The 20,516-nt window shown below is 37.0% G+C and overlaps 1 protein-coding gene across 2 annotated transcripts; it reads left to right on the plus strand.

The window, feature by feature from the left end:
- Positions 1 to 1,629: 1,629 nt before the first annotated feature.
- On the plus strand, positions 1,630 to 18,531 carry LOC110440247 (phosphoethanolamine N-methyltransferase-like). Of its 2 annotated transcripts, XM_021483196.1 has the most exons (6): positions 8,825 to 8,877; positions 9,904 to 9,952; positions 14,376 to 14,544; positions 14,955 to 15,247; positions 15,799 to 15,950; positions 17,773 to 18,531. In XM_021483196.1, exons 3-6 carry the CDS (start codon positions 14,432 to 14,434, stop codon positions 17,845 to 17,847), a joined length of 633 nt encoding a protein of 210 aa, XP_021338871.1. In that variant the 5' UTR covers positions 8,825 to 8,877; positions 9,904 to 9,952; positions 14,376 to 14,431; the 3' UTR covers positions 17,848 to 18,531. The 2 variants fall into 2 exon arrangements, with proteins under 2 accessions (XP_021338870.1, XP_021338871.1); XM_021483195.1 differs by lacking the exons at positions 8,825 to 8,877; positions 9,904 to 9,952 and adding an exon at positions 1,630 to 1,723.
- Positions 18,532 to 20,516: the final 1,985 nt, after the last annotated feature.

A 20,516-nucleotide genomic window follows, 5' to 3' on the forward strand; every position in this document is an offset into this window, starting at 1 on the left:
CCATCAACTAGTAAAACTGCAAAACACGAGATTCCACCACGGAAAATTTATATGGAGGGAGTGAAGAAACTGCTCAATAAAGTAAACCCAAACAAAGCATCGGGACCGGACAACGTACCAAACAAAATACTGAAGGAGTGTGCAAACCATCTAGAACCAAGTCTCACAAGCATCTTCCAACTATCTGTAGACACTGGCCAACTACCAAAGGATTGGGGAGACGCAAATGCCACAAGCGTCTACATGAAAGGGGACAAACACCAAGCCGAAAACTATAGACCGGTCTCACTAGCATCAGTGTCCAGCAAACTATTAGAGCACATCATATGCAGACACATACTAAAATACCTAGAGAGAAATGAGATACTCACATCATTAAACCACGCTAAATGACTTCGTCAAAGAATACGAACAAGGCAACCAAATTGATATAGCCATCTTAGACTTCTCCAAGGCCTTTGACACCAAACTACTAAACAAACTGCATCAATATGGAGTCAAAAACAACATACAAAAATGACTCACCAACTTCCTTACGCAAAGAACAATGAGGACGATCGTAGAAGGAATGAAATCGGAAGAAGTGAAAGTGGACTCCGGAGACCACCAGGGCAGTGCTCGGACCCCTCATGTTCCTCTGCCAACGATCAACGATCTACCGGACTCCGTAACATCTAAAGTTCGACTTTTCGCCAACGACTGCCATTCTTTACCGCACCATCAAAACTTTTGAAGACCACACACTCCTACAAAAAGACCTACATCTAGAAAACCTGGAGGAATGGGCCAAAAGATGGGGAATGCGTTTCAATGCCAAAAAAATGCTTTATAATGAGCATGGGCAAGAAAACATCAAAATTCAACATCAACACCCTCAACAACCACATATTTGAGGAAGTACAAGACAAACCCTATCTTGGTTTACAAATATCATCAGACCTAAAATGGACCACACACATAAGCAAAGTAGCCAAGAAATCACAATCAACTCTGGTCTTCCTTCGCAGGAATCTTAAACACTGCACCTAGGAATGTAGGAAAACAGCATATACATGTTTCATCAAACAAGACTACAAGACCAGAGAGACAGGATGCATAAATAAGATGGCACAATATCTTGAGCTGCAGACACTATAATGCAGAAGGAAAAGCCTCCGTCTACTGCTCTTATATAAGGGGGTTGAGGGGTTGGTCCCTGAAGATTTTTTGATCAAATCAACAAACAGAAGACAAATCAGAGCAAAGAAGTTCAGTGGCTGCGTCACGAACATTATCGTAACAAAACATGTTAAAAACAACTCGAAATGTTTTGAAATCCCGCAAGCCTAAACAGACCAATACAAGAACTCATACTTTGTGAGAACTAGCCATGGCATAGACTGGAGCCAACTGGATGAGCATACACTCAGCGCAAAATCAGTCGAGGCATTCAATTCCGCACTCGACAAAATAAGCCATTAAGATCCGGCAGCCCCATGAAAAAGAACGAAATTTTACCCCAACGAAAATATATTCTTTTCTTCAGTACATAAATGATTGAGGTTGTTATTGTATACGAACGAAACTGTAATAGGAAATCGCTCATGTGTAAATGTTGCAAAATAGGTCAGACGGATCTGATATATTTACTGTTCCCAATTTTGAAGTGTTCATTTTGTTGATTGACAACGTAACCAGCTTGCCTAACAGAAAAATACGATGGAACATTGTCAATCCAGGAAAGGTTAGTTATTTACAGTTGCTGAACATTTTTTATTTAGATCGTACATACATGGTCTAACTTGTGCCTGTGTAATGCATAGGTGATGTTACTGTATAAGCGATAATGTACCAATTACATACACAAGTATAAAAAAGGCTAGAAAACGTTTCTGTGGAAGAGATGTCGTGTCTGTAGATCCAACAACTAAGCATTACAATAAGCATCGAAAACATGTATCATACTTCAGTTCGTGGCATTTAAGGATCAAGAGAAAACTTATTCTAGACAATTTCTCCTAGAACTTTTTTGTATGATGTCCAATTCACGCTGAACAACAAGACATAGGTTTTGTCGACTGTTTCAAGAAGAAAAAAAATGCACAAGATACGATAAATACATTTGTTAAAAACGAAAGATGTATTGGCTAAAGAAAATGCGTCGTGCAACTGTCCAAAGGTAGGGTCAACGCCAATGGAGATTTAACATTAGCGTCGGCCCCGGCTTGGATTTTCAAAACAAGATAAATCCAAAAAGGTAAGTATATAGGACGCTTAAAGGGGCATCACGGTGAAGTAACTTTATTTTTTTGTCTTTTTTTTTCAAATACTACATAAACATATCAAGTGATACTCCTTATGGAAAATAACGATCGGATTTCGCTGAAATAGATTCATAAAAATGATTAAATCTAAGAAAATCGTCGGTATTTCTACCTGTCTGACAAACGTTTTGTTCAGGGATTTCCCTCTACTAGCGCATGCATATAGCACACCATTTCTTTGTAAACAAAATGACTGGCCGTGTGAAGTAAGCGAAGGAAAAGTGTTGTACCGTGTCAGCTACGAAACGAAACGAAACCCGGCCTCATCTGCCCCGGCAATATATAAAAAAAGGTTTGTCCCATGGTTGAGGGAAGGTGTTTAGCCCCGTACCATCTGTACCTGTCACATTCTGGTACTAAATTCAATATATATTTATAAATATCTAATTTATGTGTATGCCTATTATCATTGTTGACATTTAATTGTAAATGTATGATGGGAGAAGGCTGTGATAAACTGTAACAAGAGGCCCATGGGCCTTAACGGTCACCTGATATATTTATACAGAGAGTTGATTTTGTTTTTAACACTAACAGAAATATTATTTAGTGACAAAAACAATAAAACCACCTTATTCAATATCTAGCATACAGATTTAAGACTAAAAAGTATTTGAAACTAGCACCTCTGATTCTAAACAAGGAAAATGAAGAAATTTTAGCACACTGATTCCTTTGGGCCCCACCCTACAGCCCTTGGGGGTTTGGCTGCCTCAATATTTTCAAAGTATCAAACTGTCAACTCGGGGTTATAATTCCAATCAAGTTATTAACATGTAATATTCAAAGTATCATTTGCCATTATAAACCATAATAAATTTTGCACCTTAAGACCTTTCCATCTATGAAGAGTATTTGATTCTATCATATCTGGTTCTTGAGAAGAAGATTTTTGGCCCCTCCCATCAGCCCCGGGGGGTCAGTCAGGCAGGGCTCATATGTGCATACCATCAAACTGCTACCCAATACTGATAATGATAACCCAAATTGAATTATTTCCAATGGAAATTAAACAAATGTTAGTCCAAAATGTGATTTCCCTATATAAACTATAGTAAAGTTTACCCCTCCCTAGGGATAAACATGAGACCCCAGGATCATGAAATTCACAATTTTGGTAGAGCACCTTAAGACCCTTCTATAAAGAGTATTTGATTCTACCATATCTTGAAAGATATTTGAAATTTTAGTCAATTCGACCCTTTTTGGCCCCGCCCCTCAGGCTCCTGGGGGCCGGGAACCAAACCGGCAGCCATTTTTGTTGACTTTTGGCCATGGAAGATTTCTGCAAAATTTCATTGAAATTGGTTCAGGGGTTTTGGAGAAGAAGTCGAAAATGTAAATTGTTTACGGACGCACGACTGACGACGACTTACGACGACGGACAAAAGGCGATCGCAGAATATGGATTGAGACTTTTTATCAGGTGACCTAAAAACTTTTGCCCCCATCCCTTGTTCAATTTTATTGGCAACAAATATGTTAAATGCATTTAAATTCTGACTATTGGCAAGCGTGCAATTAACTTCTTATGATGAATAATTACTGTTCAATAAGTTTGAATATGGACTCAGAAATCATATTACTTGGTTTCATAGCGCGGTAAGAAGTTGCAGTTGTCTGACTGCCCCTCTCTGGGGGCCCCTCTGGAAACCGTTTCATCTCGCTCAGCCCACTTGTGTTTACTGCCGAGTCAGGTGACCTTATTGACGCTATTTTTAGCAGGGCTTTCCCGAACAATTCAAGTGGTCAAACTGGACATTTGGAACGGACTATGAATATGGGAATAGCGAGGTAACATAAGTGGACGTGCATACAATATATACATTCATTAAAAAAAATATGGCTCTTCACGTGATGTCCCTTTAATAGTTGAGCCGAATAGTAAAAAAAAACTTTCATTAAATGATGCAAGCATAAGATTTGGTACATACACTCTTTAAACACTACTTAACCCAAAAAACCCGTTAGCCATTTAAAATTCAAAAATGGCGGCCACTTTTATCAAGATGGCCGCCATAATGGAGTTTTTTGATAAAATCTCCTTACCTTTTTAGGTAAAGAAACGAAACTAACCGTACTGTTTCATCTCAAAGTAGATTTTATAGCTATTTCATGATATTTAACATAAAAGACAACAAACACAATACGGGTTAGTAGAGTGCTTGAACATTATATGTATTTTCTGGTGCTTATACGGATACATGCAACAATGGACATGTATGTTTGTATTTACATGCATGTGCACGTATGTAAGTGCATGCATACTTGCTGATGTTAGTGTGTATGTTCGTGCATGTGTATGCATGTATGTATATACGTATGTAGGTCGTAGAAGTGTATGTTATGTACGTATGTATATGTGTATGTATATATGTGTGTATAAGTGTTTTATTTATGTTTAGTGATTATGATACTGATGTATATGTTAACACGTCTGGATGTGTGTGCTTTGTGTGAAATGCGGTAGTATGTTCTTGTTCTGTAGATGTCAAATCCTCTTATGTACAAATGTTTTATTTCCCAATCAAATTTCTGAATGTTATATAGATGAAAAAAATGTTATGAAATTGAAATATTTGAATTTAGATAAAATTAGCTGAGAAAAATGAACGAGAGCCCTCCTGTGTGAGGACACCATATTGTTTAGGGGACTGACTCCAGGGCTCCCCAACCCTGGCAGTTCCTATCAATTTATTTATATATATCTGTATATACTTATCAGTATTATATATATATATATAATATTTGGCTGTGGGAAATACAATATCTGAAAAAAACACGGAAAAAAACCACACACACAAAAAGACCATATAAGGTTTTATTAAGCCTTCCTTTTGCAAAATTAAAATCATAATGTGAGCTCCTGTCACTTATCTAATATTAACATAGTATCTAAGTGTCATAACTGCAACACAGCTGTATATCTATGTTTCACAGTTACAACTCCACAATGCCGTGCAAGGTAGACTTAATCTGAAACATTTGCACCGACCACAACATTCCGTCTTGCGTCCACATTTTGTCAGTTGTTGACAACTCTGGACATTCAGTTTCCATGTTGGATATGATAGACTGACCCCAGGTGCAACCTGCTTGGTAGGCAGTTCGTCTGGTATGCTCGATTAGAGCTCCACGTGTTGGAGGGATTGACTCATAGGATCTTTGATTTCGAGCAAAGAGATCAAGTCTTGCATGGTTGATATTTGCAGTAGGGCTTGATTTGTCATACATAGCAATGACATACATTTGCAATGCGGGAAGAACAAAAGATGTTTCGATAGTTGGTAGTTCTGGTATCTTGTTAGCTGTGCTGTCAATTAGATTCCTCTCTCGTATTTGGCCTTGATTTACTGATGTTGGGTGTTGGAACAATGAAATACTGGTGCCATGAAAAGATGTTGTTACGGTAGTTGCATATGGATAATGGTCAATGTTGTCCATTGCAGCAGTAAAAAAAGTCTTTCCTTAGATCAGATGGACACACAACACCCTCGTTCTTGTATCTATTCACAGCTGCATCCCCAATTGAGCAGACACGTCAAGAACCCTGTCAAAAGAAATACTTAGACCATGTTCGTGCAGCATTTGTGGACATGCCAATGAACACTGGAAATGGGGTTTCTCGATCTTTGGAATGTCTAAAGGTTTTAGCTCCCTCCTTGTATTTTGCATAGCAATTGTACTAGAGCAACTGCGCCATGGCCAAAACAGTCTTGGCCGCACCAAACCGTAACTGCGATTTTATGACAGCCCCGTGCTCAATCATACAAACAAATTGAAGAAGAATAGAGGGCACGGTATCTTCTATGCAACTATCACGGAACGTTCCATTGAATGCAGCCTTGTGCATGGTCATATGCCTTCGTAAGATTTCAGCTGCTTTGGTAAAAATGAGAGCCTCCGAATAGTCAATTGACTGTGACAGGGCTTCACCAATATCCTGCTTAAATGCCAACACAATATCTCTTCCCTTCTTGTGGGCCCCCAAATCAGTTATTTCTGCAAGTAACTTGTCCTTTAATCTTGTAGAATTAACATTTCGTGTTTCTACTCAGAATTCTACAGGCCCATCCGCATTTGTTTTTGTCTTGACTACGTAAACAAGAAGCTCAGAAAACACTATTGGGATGACTTCTCTTTCTTTTGAAGAATGAAAGTCCTGGTTTTCTGTACTTGCCAAGCATGCCCTCTCTCTATTCAAGCAACAGCGGTGATACTTCAGTTCTGGTGCAACAATATCACCGCCACTTAGTATTGCTAAAAGTTACCCGTCATTCAGGTTTCTAGCACATTCGTTTAATCTTTTATCAAGATCCATTGTCATGGCAATCCTTAGCTCAGATTGTTGTGCCTCTTGTTCGCAAAGGAAACACACGATTCTCAAGGCTTGTTCGTCTACTTTTAGCTGGTATTGGACCCTCGTTTAAATCCTTTGAATTGGCAGATCTTTTCATCGCTCTCTCAAGTTTACTGTTATTAAACAAAAGCCTGCAACTTTGATGGTATTTTGCTGTTTTCTCTAAGTGTTTCCTCTAAGCCCTCGCCATGATCCAATCTACCAGGGTCCATAATGATTGGCATTTGATTGATGGTTTTAAAGAAAGGGACATTTCTAGCTATCATAGCATACCCATCGCCATCCTTGTTTCTGTCGTAGCGAGATGGTGGACATTTCAATTCTTCATCTTTCTGTTTGACAGAGACGACATCTATTCCAGTCAGTCTCCAAAGTAGACGCCAAAGGTGTTGCTGTTAACGTACTCATCCTACTAATTTAGTAAACTAGTGTATGATTAATATAACCGACAAAATTCAAGGCCGAGGGTTTATCCTTTTACCGCCTTAAATTGTCAAAAAGCACTTTGTAGTATGGGATACAACTAGGTTCAAACTATAATACTATCCTACATCTAGTCCGATCATTCATCCAGTGACAATTAAAACCCGTGCGATCTGTACACCGTCCGGGTAACATATGGCTCGTTACCCTTGGCTCGGCTTTCCCACGCTGTCACATCCTGTCAATTCAGGCGCGGCTACCGTACTCATGTAACATTATGTTTAATACTAAAATAATGTGTCAGGGGCTAGCACGGTAGCATTTTGGACACTTAGCTATAGTTAAATAATTGAGCTGTCACTGAACCACATGCCGAGTTTCACAGCAGTGATGTCACCAGTGTGCCCTGGTTGTGCGTTGACATTCACTCTATTATTTTGACAAAACCGTAATTCAAGTTTCTAAACAGTTTAAAAAGCACGTTAGTATAGTTTTACCGTGATTCAAGATGCAAACAAAACACATTCCAACCAGTAGAGCCAAAACAAAATTATTCAGAACAAAAAGCATAATTATATCAACCCCATGGCCGCCATCTTCGAAAATGGCCGCCATTTTATTTTTCGTGTGGCTAACGTGTTATATTGAATGAAGAATACTTCAATGGTGCACTTGCCAAATTTGGTGCTTGCATCATAAATTGAAAGATTTTTTGATACATCGGCATAATCTGCTGGAATTTAAATCAGGAACGGTTAGTTTCAGAATTCATTTTATGATAAATGGGACCTCATTGACTTACACCTGTGTGGGCGTTAAAGGTGCGGTAATACAATTCCTCCTAGAGCATTTAAATGACAAAATTACTATAAAAATATATCATCACTGTGTGCAACATATTCCAACTGTTATTTTGATACCAACTATAACACTATTTAAAGAAAGAATTATTCTTTTTATTGAAGATTTAAGCAGAAAAATATGTGAAATTTCATTACTAAAGAGAAAATTTCCATTTTTGACACGTTAATTATATGAAGTTCTAAAAAATTCTTATAACTGATAGGTAAGCTGTTACCAGCTCCTCAGGACTCTGGTATATATATTCCTGTATTAGCGTTGTCGATTAATTTATTATTATCACTATTTCAATAGAGATTCCATAAACAGTGTAAAATTTAACTATAATCAATTTGTGTCTTATGATTTTTGTCCGTATTTTACACTAATGGCCATAACAGATAGTGAATTACTCTCTTAACATCAAAATTAAATTTGGTTATGATATTCTTGCATGTTGAATTGCTTTATATCTTGCTATGTACTGTTACACTGTTAATTCTGTATCAAAACCTGTAAGTTGGTTGTTATCGGCTATTCTAGCATCATTGTATCCTGAATGTAGTAATACCTATTTGATTTTTCTCTTGAGCAGAGTCGATTTATTTATTATCATTACCACTACTATTATTTGTGTTATTATTGCTAATTATTTTTAAAATTTGATATTACATAAATTCTGCGTGCTATAAAATTGCCATGTATTGCTACACTGCAAACCTATACCTAAGTTGTATACCGGATTCTCCGGAATCCGTTCAATATAATCTTGTATGTAGTAGTACCCATGTTTTCTCTCAAAGTGTGCAACTATCATGGTCATCACTATGAGTCTATTTTGTATATTTTTTACACTAATTGGTTGTAGCAGATACCAGTGGAATTACTCTACTAAATAATGTAGGCCTAGTGATAATGTTCACGTTACTTTGATTTGTGCCTTAGCATTGTGTAAGTTAAATTGTGATCACTAACGCAAGCATGTATGAACGTGTGTGTGTGAGGGTGTGGGTGTGTGCGTGTGCTCGTTACTAGTTGTATTTTCAGTTCCAGTACCGGTCACAAAATATCAACAATTACCTGGTCTTTTCCCACTCTATTCAAATTTGGTTCTGATGAACGTACTTCAACTCCTCATAGTCAACTTATTTATATCCGTTTCCTCCTCTGCCCGACCCCCTCCCCTGTTGTCAGTGTGCCTCTGACTACATCTATTATCATGATCACGACACTCACTTACTTCCTTGCCCAGTCTGGTATTATATTATGCCTATTGATGTTTCTCTCTATCGTGTTCGAATTGGTGTCTTCAACAACTATATTATATACAGTCCGCAAATTTCGCCCTATACGTAACCGTTCCCGACATGTTATGTATTGCATACTCTTACTTTTGTTATACGTTATTACGTCTTATTTGCATAATATTAGTACATCGATATCACTCAGAGAGTGGTGCCGTAGCAGCTCATGCTACCACTTCCCATCCTTTTTAACAGAATTACTTACTTTTATATCAATACATTATGCATTGATCAGCTGGTGGTTGTCAGGTGACATTGAGTTAAATTCACAGCCCTCTTTTTCCATTCAATCAATTGCGTCTACTTCCTCTTCAAGTATCCAGTTCTGTAACGATAGACAACCTTTCGTCCATCTTAACGTTTAAGTTTAAGTTTAAAATACAAACCTGCATGATATTCATTACATAAGTGCAAAATTCATCTCCTCTTCTATCATATTGCAGCCTCCAAAAAAACACACACATACACTACACGCATGCATCTTGCACACAGGGGAGGCCGTGCTTAAATGACCTTAGCTGTTAATAGGACGTTAAACAAAATCAAACAAACAAACAAACAAACTCGTCTATCATGTCCGCTACTGATCTATATCTCTACGTCGTGCTTTGGACTATTGGCATTTGTTGATATCTGGAGATATAGAACTGAATCCTGGTCCCATGTCTTCTAGCTCGTCTTCCTCATCTATATTTTCGAATATTAGTGGCCAGCTTGATGCAGTAAGTAATTTTCATTTGTCCATCTTAATGTTCAAAGTCTCAAACAAAAACTCGATATTCTTTACACCGAGTTAAGTAATATAACAATTTTATTCTTTACTGAGACATGGTTAAATTTAAGTGTTATCTCATCTGACCTTAACCTGCCTGGATATTCTGACCCATTCTGCTACTGTACACATGATCGAATGGGCGGTGGCATATCGGTTTATGTAAAATATAATATTCCTGCAAAGAGAAGATCAGATATAGAGATAGCTACCATTGAATGTGTCTGGTTAGAAATTGTACTTGGTTCAGAGAAAATATTATATGTTACTCTTTATCGGCCACCAAACTCTCCTGTCATCAAATGGTCTCATATCTCGCATTTTATAGAAAAAGCGTATACTACAGGTATTTCTCATATTGTGATAACCGGCGACGTTATTGCAAATGTCCTAGTAGACCACCATTCGTCCCACTTACGCGATATGCTTGTTTCCTTTAATCTAACTAAGCTTGTTGAATCACCAACTTTTTATACAGAAGCCTCTGAGTCATTGTTAGATATAGTCTGTACTAGTAGTAATAATCTTATTAATAAATGTTATGTTGGAGAAAGCTTCCTTGACCAACCGGTTAGATATCATTGTCCAATTTACTGTTCTTTTAATAGTTCAAAGCCAGTGCAGCAGGTGTTTAAACGAAATGTTTGGCTTTTTGACCTAGGAAATTACGATTTATTTTGGGAAAAAACTAAACTTATTTAACTGGAATTTATTGAGTGATTTTGATGATAATAATGGTGCTGTCAAAATTTTCTTATATGTTTTGCTTACTATTGCTCAATCTTATATTCCGAAAAATAACCATCAGATCTAATGAACCCCCTTGGCTATCAAACGAAATAAGGAGATTAATTCGTAAACGAAAGCGCGCTCAAAAAAAGCCAAGCGTACCCTTACTGAAGCTCACTGGGCAAAGTTTCGTCGACTTCGTAACAAATGTGTTAACACAATCAAGCACGCCAAATTAACATATTTTTCTAATTTATGTATCGAACTTCGCAAACCGTCTAACATTAGTGCTTAGACTTAAGATGACTTTGAGAAACCTTGCTTATTTAATGACTTCTTTTGTGCCCAGTCTATAGTTGATGACTCCAATGTAAATATCCCTAACATTAACGACGAATGTAATAATTCCTTAACTGATATTAACATCACAGATAATGATGTCAGATATGCTATTCTTACCACTGACTGTTCTAAGGCCATTGATCCTGGCCTGGTAAATTCTCGTCCTTTTAAATAATCAGTAAATATCATATGTGTCCCCTTAAGTAATATCTTTAACAGGTCAATTAGATCTGGGGTATTCCCATCTGAATGGAATTTTCTAACGTCACCACTGTGCATAAAAAGATAACAAGTCTATATTAACTAATTACATACCTATATCACTGCTATCGATCGTTGGAAAATTAATGGAAAGATGTGTCTTCAAATATGTCTACAATTGTTTGCACACTCACTTCCTTCTATCCCCCATCAATCTCGATTTAAGCACGGTGACTCGCCAACAAATCAACTTCTTGCGATCATTCATGATATATATTTAGCTTTAGACAATGGTAAGGAAATACGTATGGTCTTTTGTGATATTAGTAAAGCTATCGATCGTGTCTAGCATAAAGACCTTCTTTGTAAATTATCCAGCTATGGGATTCGAAATTCGCTATTAGTTTGGGTTGAAAATTATCTTTCCAATCGAAAGCAGAGAGTTGTCATCAATGGTAAACATTAAAATTGGTTAAATGTTAAGGCTGGTGTTCCACAGGGCTCAATTCCTTGACCTCTTTTATTTATGATATGTATACATGACATTGTTGACATTGTTAAAGATAACACGCTAAAATAAAATTATTCGCTAACGACACCTCTCTTTACGTCACTGTTGATATTCCTATAGTCAGCGCAGACATTCTTAATAGTGACCTTAATAAAATTCATAACTGGTCGCAAAGATGGTTAGTAAATGTTAACCCTTCCAAAACAGAAACCCTGCTCATTAGTAGAAAAACCATCAAACCTTTTCACCCTCCCTTAAATATGAACAATACTAACATCTCTGAAGTTACTACACACAAGCATTTAGGTATTTTTCTCTCTGGAAATGGTCATTGGAATGAACACATCAGTTATTTGATATCTAAGATTTCACCTAAAATAAATATCTTACGTAAATTCAAATTCTCTATGGACAGGTATAGTCTCCAAACTATGTACTACACTCTTATTCGACCTATATTAGACTATGGCGATATCTTATGGGACTGCCTTACTAAAGCTCAATCTGAGTTATTTAAAAATCTTCAATTAGAAGCAGCACGCATAGTCACTGGCGGCACTAGACTCACAAGTAGAATTAAACTGTATACTGAAACAGGTTGGCTTACCCTCGGGGAAAGACGTAAACAGCACAAGCTTATTCTTTTCCACAGAATGGTTCATGGTCTGGCTCCTCAATATCTTCTTAATATTCTACCTCAGCGTAACTAAATTACCACAACCATGATACTCGCACGGGTAATACTTTTCGTCCACTAGTTTATCATACGAGTCTCTATAAACCTTCGTTGAACCTCGTTCAAGGTCACATAAATAAAATTTGTTAAAATAAAATGTTTGTATGGGGAGTCATTCAAGAATATCTTCCCTTGCTTTATTTGTTTAGAGTTAACGTTATAAACTAATGTAATATTCCTTCATATTTTGTTTAGTGAATGGGCAAAAGGCAAAACAAAATTATAACTAGAACTGTAAGCCAAATGTTAGCTAATACCATCCGCTCCTATATAAACCAGAACTGTAGGCTAAAGGATCAAAAAGGCAAAGCATTCCAAAGCAATCCATGGTCTCCAATCAGTAATCAGTCCTGTACTCCCGCCCTATGCCAACATATTCTTGCATACCAAATATTGTCAGCCCAGATGAACCGGTTTTGCTGAAATCGTCATAGGAGTAAATAATTCTCAAGACAAAGGTTTTTAACAAAGGGCCATAACTCCTTAAAAATGGTCGAAGTGAAAAAAATACTTCCCTGATGCACGACATCAAGGGATAATTACCATATCTGTAAACTTTCATTGAAATCGGCCCAGTAGTTTATGATGCAGACAAAGGGGTTTTTTTTCAACAAAGGGGCATAACTCCTTTTTAAAGGGTAGGAATGAAAACATTCTACTTTGATGCACAATGTCAGGGGCAGCTACCATACTGTTAACTTCCGTTGAAATTAGCGCTATAGTTCTGGAGGAGTTGTCTGGACAAGGATTTTTCAACAAAGGGCCATAACTTTGTAAAACAAGGATCAGAAAGAAAAAAAATAGTACCTGGATGCACAATTTCAGGTGGAAGTTATCATATCTGGAAACTTGCGTTAAAATTGGTCCATTACTTTAGAAGGAGTTGTCCGGACAAACTTTTCTACGGACAGACAGACGGGCAGACAAGCTTATTCCAGTATACTGCCTAACTTCGTTTTGGGGGTATAATAAAGTGTATAATATTTTTACCATTATGATTATTTTATTGTTTTTCATATAATTGCATATCTTTGTCTATAACACAATCTCAACCTTAAGTAGTTCTCCAGAGGAAAGATTACTTTGGCAGAATACATATTCATGAGCTATTTCTGTTGCACATAACTTTAAAACATGCATTATATAACAAAGTGTTCTTGTTTAATACAAAAACAGAAAATGTATCGGTATTTACCATAATAAATAAAGATAATCAAATCTCCATGATTAGGTGAAATTGGCCTTTGATCATGTTTGGCATGCTAAAAAAGTACTTTACCGGTTTTGATATTAGATAAAAATGATTCTGTAGAAAGAATATATATATGGAAAGTTTTTAAAGAAGTTAAAAATTTAGACCACCAATGTAACTATATAAAGGCAAGTTGACAATGTTGGTTATATTTTAAATTTTGTAAAAAGTTAGCATGTTTTTCTTAATAAAGGTATTACTACGCTTAGCTCATGTATACCTTCTTATTTCATCTTTTTAAACTTGCTGCATCTTAAATCGAAATGAGTCAGAGTTCGGCAGTAATAACCTATTATCAAAACAGGTAATATAGTATTGTAAAAACAATATTGAAGAATGCAAAAAACAATTGCTTTAGTCCCTAAGAAAAGACCTACATGTACACTTGGATGAAAGTATCGGCGTATGGCTTTATCTTCAAACTTGTTAGTCCGACATCCCAGGAGGGCAAGAGGCATTAAAAACGACCGCATATTATGCTAAAATGAAGAGTAATACTGATTGCACAAAATATACTTTAATGACATTTCGCCTTTTACTTTTCTACAAATGGAATTTGTTTGATTATTTTTGTAACGTTTCAATACATCACTGGTTTTTAGATAAACGTGTCGTACTGAGGAAGTTATGGGAACAACAAGATGCTTCCTTCAAAGGAATGATGTTAAACTCGAGAGCACCAGAACTCCACCAGCTGGATACCTTGGAAATAATGTCCTATCTTCCCAACTTACAAGGACTGAAAGCAGTTGAACTTGGAGCAGGAATCGGGTAAGTCTACGTGCCATGATTGGTTGGTTTAAGTTGATAAGGTTTAACATTTTATTAAGAGCTAAGTTAATTTACCTGTGTAATGCATGCATGTACGTGTGCCGGTGTACCACCGGAGACAGGGTATGTTGGAGTTAATGACTACTTGTAAATAAACGCGGATCTCATGCCGACTTTTAGAGCGCTACTTCATCGAAATACCATCCCGATGAAACACAACACAATATTCTACATATGATACTGACAGCTACATGTCTTCAATTTTATTTAGAACTTAACAACTGCATTATTATCACACAAAGTGAAATACATCGATGATGAAAGTGCATTTCTGTTTTGTTATTTTTTTTTACAGATCGTTCTTTTCTTGTTTTCAATCGAAAGAGGTTATATATAAAATCATTTCACAGACGTTTTACAGGGCATCTTGCGCAGAGAGCTAAACACGTACTGGCAGTAGACTTTGTGGCCAAGTTCATAGAGAAAAACAGAGAAGTAAACGGTGTCTACAGAAATATAGACTACGTTGTCGATGATGTTATGAACATCAATCTGGAGCCAAACAGCGTTGGGTTCGTCTTCACCAATTGGCTCTTTATGTACCTTGACGACGAGGCATCAACACGACTACTCCACGGCATGCTGACATGGTTACCTTCCGATGGATATGTCTTCGTTAGAGAATCATGCCTATACGGTTCAGGTAGATATCACGACTCAGACAGACCTCATTGTTGACATTATATTGACATTTAATTTGAACTAATTTAAGGATACTTTTGTAGAAGGGGGGGGGTGGGGGGTAATACGTGTATGCCACCAACAGAAAAGTAAAAGTATTTATTAAGTTACTTCTCTTCCATTAGCATATAAGTCACAAAATCTTTTTATGAATATAGTTACCTATTTTTCCATATTTTATTACATACAGTGTATCTATGTTTATAGGATATCGCTTCCCGTTTTATATACAAATTACCAAGATAACGGTCCGCCGACGAGCATATGGACAAATTATGATTATAATTGAAAGCTATAAATTGGTAAACTTTTTAATTATTAATATACACGACATAAATGTGCTTCCTTTTCATTTCTATTTTGCATAAACCATATATATGTATAGTTCTTTGTTAACAACTAAGATAATTAAAGGACGTACATCTATGTGTTTCATGCAAGCGTGTATGATGGAGGCGGTATGGTGTTTCTCTTTCCATTGAAACCATTTTATCAGGCATTTGTTTGTTTCAGGTGATTTATCATTTAATGAAGACACTACGTTTTACCGGGAGGCGCAACAGTTTGAAGCATTGTTCCGCTCTGTCAATATTTCAGGCGACGACAGAACATCTGTTTACCATCTCCGTATAGTAATGTCGAAATCTTTGGACTCTTACTGCAAGGTAAATACGAAGTCAAATAGAAATAAATACATTTTAATTTATTATGTCCCCCAAACGGCATATTGTGTTTACGCCGTTTCTTCTTCCGCCGTGAACTTGTCCGACCATTTTCTCGAAAACCGCAAGTCATATCTTGATAAAACTTCACATCATTATTAATGCGCATATGTATTTTGTGCTTTCAAGTATTTATTTTCAGATCGTTGCCAAAGCAACCACATGGCACGTAGGCTTCTGATTGGTCGAAATTTAGATATTGTTTGATTTTGTTGAAAATTGGTATATATGGGTATAAAGGAATGGGAATTCAACCGCATATGTTTCGTTGCCATATTGTCACACGTAGGCTTTTGAGATGGTCGAAATTTAGATATTGTTTGATTTTGTTGAAAATTGTCATATAGGGGTACTAGGGGACTGCGAACCCAACCGCATAAGTTTCGTTGCCATAGCAACCACACAGAGGCTTCCGATTGGTCTTAATTTAAAAACTGCTCGATGCTCAAATGTATTATATACATTGTTGGTGTATTATGTCATTACGATCCTTTTCTGATGCATCTTTGCGACTATGGGGGCAGCTTTGGAGTCTTCTGAAATGGCCCCCATTACAATTAGTACTTGTTGGTTGATAGATTGATTTATAAGGTTATTCATCCTAGAACAGCTAAGGTCATATTAGGATGTGTCTTCATGTGTGTTATGTAAGTGTGCATGCATGTATGGTATGTTCGTGTATTTGCCTACTTTTGATAGCGCGGAACTGACGTCGACTTTATAGTGCTATCTCACTTAAATACCAGGCACCCAACACAGCATTCCGCCCAGTCACGTTATACTGACAACGGGTGAACCAGTGTGTCTTTATCAGCAACATATAGGGCTTGAGTAGACTATATTTATTTATATAAAGCAACATATAGGGATTGAGTAGATTATAATTATATATATATACATATATTTAAGTCTTGGATATTGAATCTGAGGTTGTATTTTTGTATGGTGTTTGTGTCGTATTTACAATTCAGGTAATTTAAGGATGTGCGTCTATGTGTGTTATGTGTGTGTGTTAATGTTGTTGTGCATTTGCCTCCTTGAAAGTTTAGCAGGGATTGGAGGACTTTGGTTTGTCTCCGACTAGGGATAGCCAAGGGCGGCACTAGAAAACAAGGTTGAGAGAACTCAACCTAAGTTGAGAGAAAATACGATCTAAACAAATTGGAGAGAAAATACGATCCAAATGTTGCAATGAGTGCAGCAGATTTGCTTTGGTCACTTCTTTGTCTCAGAGTAGAGGGCACATAAGCCAATCACCATATCTGCAGGGGTTCTCATATTACGCAATAGTATTGAACTTTCGACATCGAACTATTGTTATTGTTCACGTCAAACTAGTATATTGTTCAAATAAGTGCTTCCTTGATTCGTGTTTCTTGTGATTAGTTAAAGTTGCTTTATTTGTATCTACTTTGAAGTCAAAATTTGTTTCTTTGTGTTGAAAATGTGGTATACATGTTTCTCGTTCTACGTTAAAAGGCCTCAACGAAGAATAATCCGTATGCAGACGCATACACTTTCAAATAATTACTGATATGTATAATGCCAGATTATGAATAAAACAAGAAGCGTTTGTAAGTGCTTTATCGGATAAACTATTCTGCGTTTCTACATGGATTTTAGAAATGAAGTGGTTGCTACATTTTTTCCCTTTTAATTGAATCTTCGAAAGAGGTGTAGGAAATCACTTAGTTTTAAGTTCTTTTATTATTAGTTTCGAGTTATGGACTTGCTTTAATGCACTGACTACATACTTTTGTTGCAGGTGATGAAGAATGAAAACCAGATATTATGGCTTCTTCAAAAAGTAAAAAGGGAGACCACTCCGAGACTTCAATAACTTAACACAAGCTGTCCAATGATACAACCAGATACTAGACATGAGAAACGTCGAAATATGTTTTGTTGTATTCGTGAAATCATAATCTGGTAACCCGATTCTCGTACATAAAATATTTATTCATGCTTGAATAAACCTGTACACAAAATCTGGAAATCAATAGACGCCTCTATTATTGTTATACAGTGTACAATCATATTCAACGGATGTCAATCAAAAAAATGTATATTCATTATATAATTAGATATATTGATTTTAGCTTGCCTTTTTATTTCGAAATTGGACTGGAGTCCCATTCTGATATTAGTTTGCTTAAATCTAACCTCTGCTGCAGTAAGGGGTTTACATTTTGTGTTTTCCTCTAGGTAATTATTATATATAAAGGGAAATAACCACTACCGACGTAAAGGAATATCTTAAATCAAACGTTGATGTGCCCTTTTACTTCTACAGATTGTCCGAAATCGGACCTAAAAATTGATACTAAGAAATGAAAACAAGACACATCACCAACCCCCAGGATGAATACCCTCTGGCAGTGCGAGGACGATTGTTATTATATGAATTTATAAAGCATGATTTCAGGTCGTGTTCACATTCAAAACTATCTTGCATTGTTACTGAATTTAGAACAGTACATGTACGCAAAATGATTCTCATCTTTACCTATTCGTAATAAATATCCGCCTAAAGCATTCTCAACTCGTTTATAATTACATGAATAAACTGTCATTTCGTGGGCTGAAAAAGAGATGTTCTTCTTAAAATGTCAGAGAACTATTTATATTAGACCTTTCTCATTTTGGGACAGACCTAGAACGGAGCAAGGAGACAGAGACCTAGACAAGCAAATACAGGGGTCATTTCAAAAATAATTTTATATGGAACGTACCTTATAGGGTATGTCAGAGTGTGTACATGCACGTGTACGTGACTACAGGTAAGCGAACAGGTAACATCGTATGCATTTCGTGGCTCACTGCGGCAAGTATTTAACCGTGGCCATTGATATTTCAATGTCTCCACTAAAGACCTCACCCGGGACCTCTGTTGTATTATTCTGACGCCGAATGAGTTAAAAGAAATTCTCCGAGCCCAGGTGTTAGATTCATTTTCGGTAAAATATACCAAATATAATCAAGATAATAACATAATTGTATTTAATCATTAACTAAATATGTATGATACTCTAACATCCTTCCCGGAATCTATGTTCGTCTACTACTTCCAAACCGGTTTTTCCGGTGTTATGTTGTGGTCTGGTGAATTACAAACATCAATTTACGAAATGAAGAAAGCAGCTAACACTTCCAACGTCAAAATAGTAAAAACTGGTCTCTCTTGAACTTTTAGCCACAATGCTTTCTCTGGGATAGAATATCAAGTCTATCTTTTATCTAAACAACTACCACCACCTACTTTCATTTTCTGATGGAGAATTGGGCTGTACAAAAATTCTACGTCATTTAATTATTTTTCTTATCTGAAATAAAGCCACACGAGACTGAGTTATCTCTTGAGAAACCTGTTTTAGAAAATCGCACATTCGGAAATTAAAATATATCATACATTTGAATGTGTTCCTCTACAGATCTCAGCGCGCTTTTTTTTAATTGGATTTGTCTAGAAAGAGTTACGTGTATTTTTATAACTAGACTAGAACTGCAATATAGAAATACATTTTCGTGATAAATAGGGGAAAATCTGAATATTTACGAGAATTTCGGACTATATCAATATGTATTTGCAACTATTTGTCGAAGGTGACAGCTGAAAGGGACATCACGTGAAGAGCCATATTTCCGCACATCGTCCACACATGGTGCGCACAACTGTGCGATTTAGCAATCGTTCTCCCCGTTTTGCGCTTCTCTCCGCACAACTGTGCGATTTGGTATCATTTGTAGATCAAAATTACGGAATGACAAAAATACGGAAGGCTCCTATGCGATAATGTACACTGTGTATATATCTGTAATTTCTCATCACAATAATCATTTTCACAATGCGTGTTACACAGTATTACAGCGACCGTTAGGCTGTCAAGAATGGGTTTGGCTCCAAGGTAACAGAACAGGGAAATAACAATTTGATGAGTGTCCGGAGTTTTACCTGACCAGTGCCTGACACACAGAGCTGATATGCGATACCGTTTGACCGTACTGAATAGTATTTGTTATTTGCATTCGTTTGCCTATATATACCTCCCCTTCACGTGGATTTTCACACCCCCGGCCTTACCCGACGAGTTACGTAAGTGCCCCATGCGGGGAGAAAACTACGGTCCAGGTACATGTACAAAGTGGTTATGTTTACCTGAAAACCGCATGGGACACTCTACTTAGACGGCCCTCCTACGTGTACATAGTGATAAAGCTTCTGCATTGGATAACAAGTGCAGAGCGGTGCTTGTCATGCTGGACTTGTCAGCTGCATTTGACGTCATCGACCATGGCATACTCTATAAACGTCTGGAAAACTCTTATGGAGTGACTGATACCTGAGTGAACGACGACAGTGCTTGCCATCGGATCTGCCACCTCACATGACAAAGTACTAGATTTCGGGGTTCCTCAAGGGTCGGTGTTAGGACCACGAAAATATTGTATGTACTCCAAACCGATTGGAGAGATTTGTCGTCGCCATAGCCTTCGCTATCATTGCTATGC

The sequence above is a fragment of the Mizuhopecten yessoensis genome, unplaced genomic scaffold (assembly GCF_002113885.1).
Source record: "Mizuhopecten yessoensis strain PY_sf001 unplaced genomic scaffold, ASM211388v2 scaffold11175, whole genome shotgun sequence".
Lineage (NCBI taxonomy): Eukaryota > Metazoa > Mollusca > Bivalvia > Pectinida > Pectinidae > Mizuhopecten > Mizuhopecten yessoensis.

Bases quoted from the DNA above. Each gene is read 5' to 3' on its own strand.
- LOC110440247 (XM_021483195.1), top strand. From the start codon at position 1,699: ATGGAACATTGTCAATCCAGGAAAG. The intron at 14,545-14,954 runs GTAAGTCTACGT...ATCATTTCACAG, and splicing joins GAACTTGGAGCAGGAATCGG to ACGTTTTACAGGGCATCTTG. The intron at 15,951-17,772 runs GTAAATACGAAG...CTTTTGTTGCAG, and splicing joins CTTTGGACTCTTACTGCAAG to GTGATGAAGAATGAAAACCA.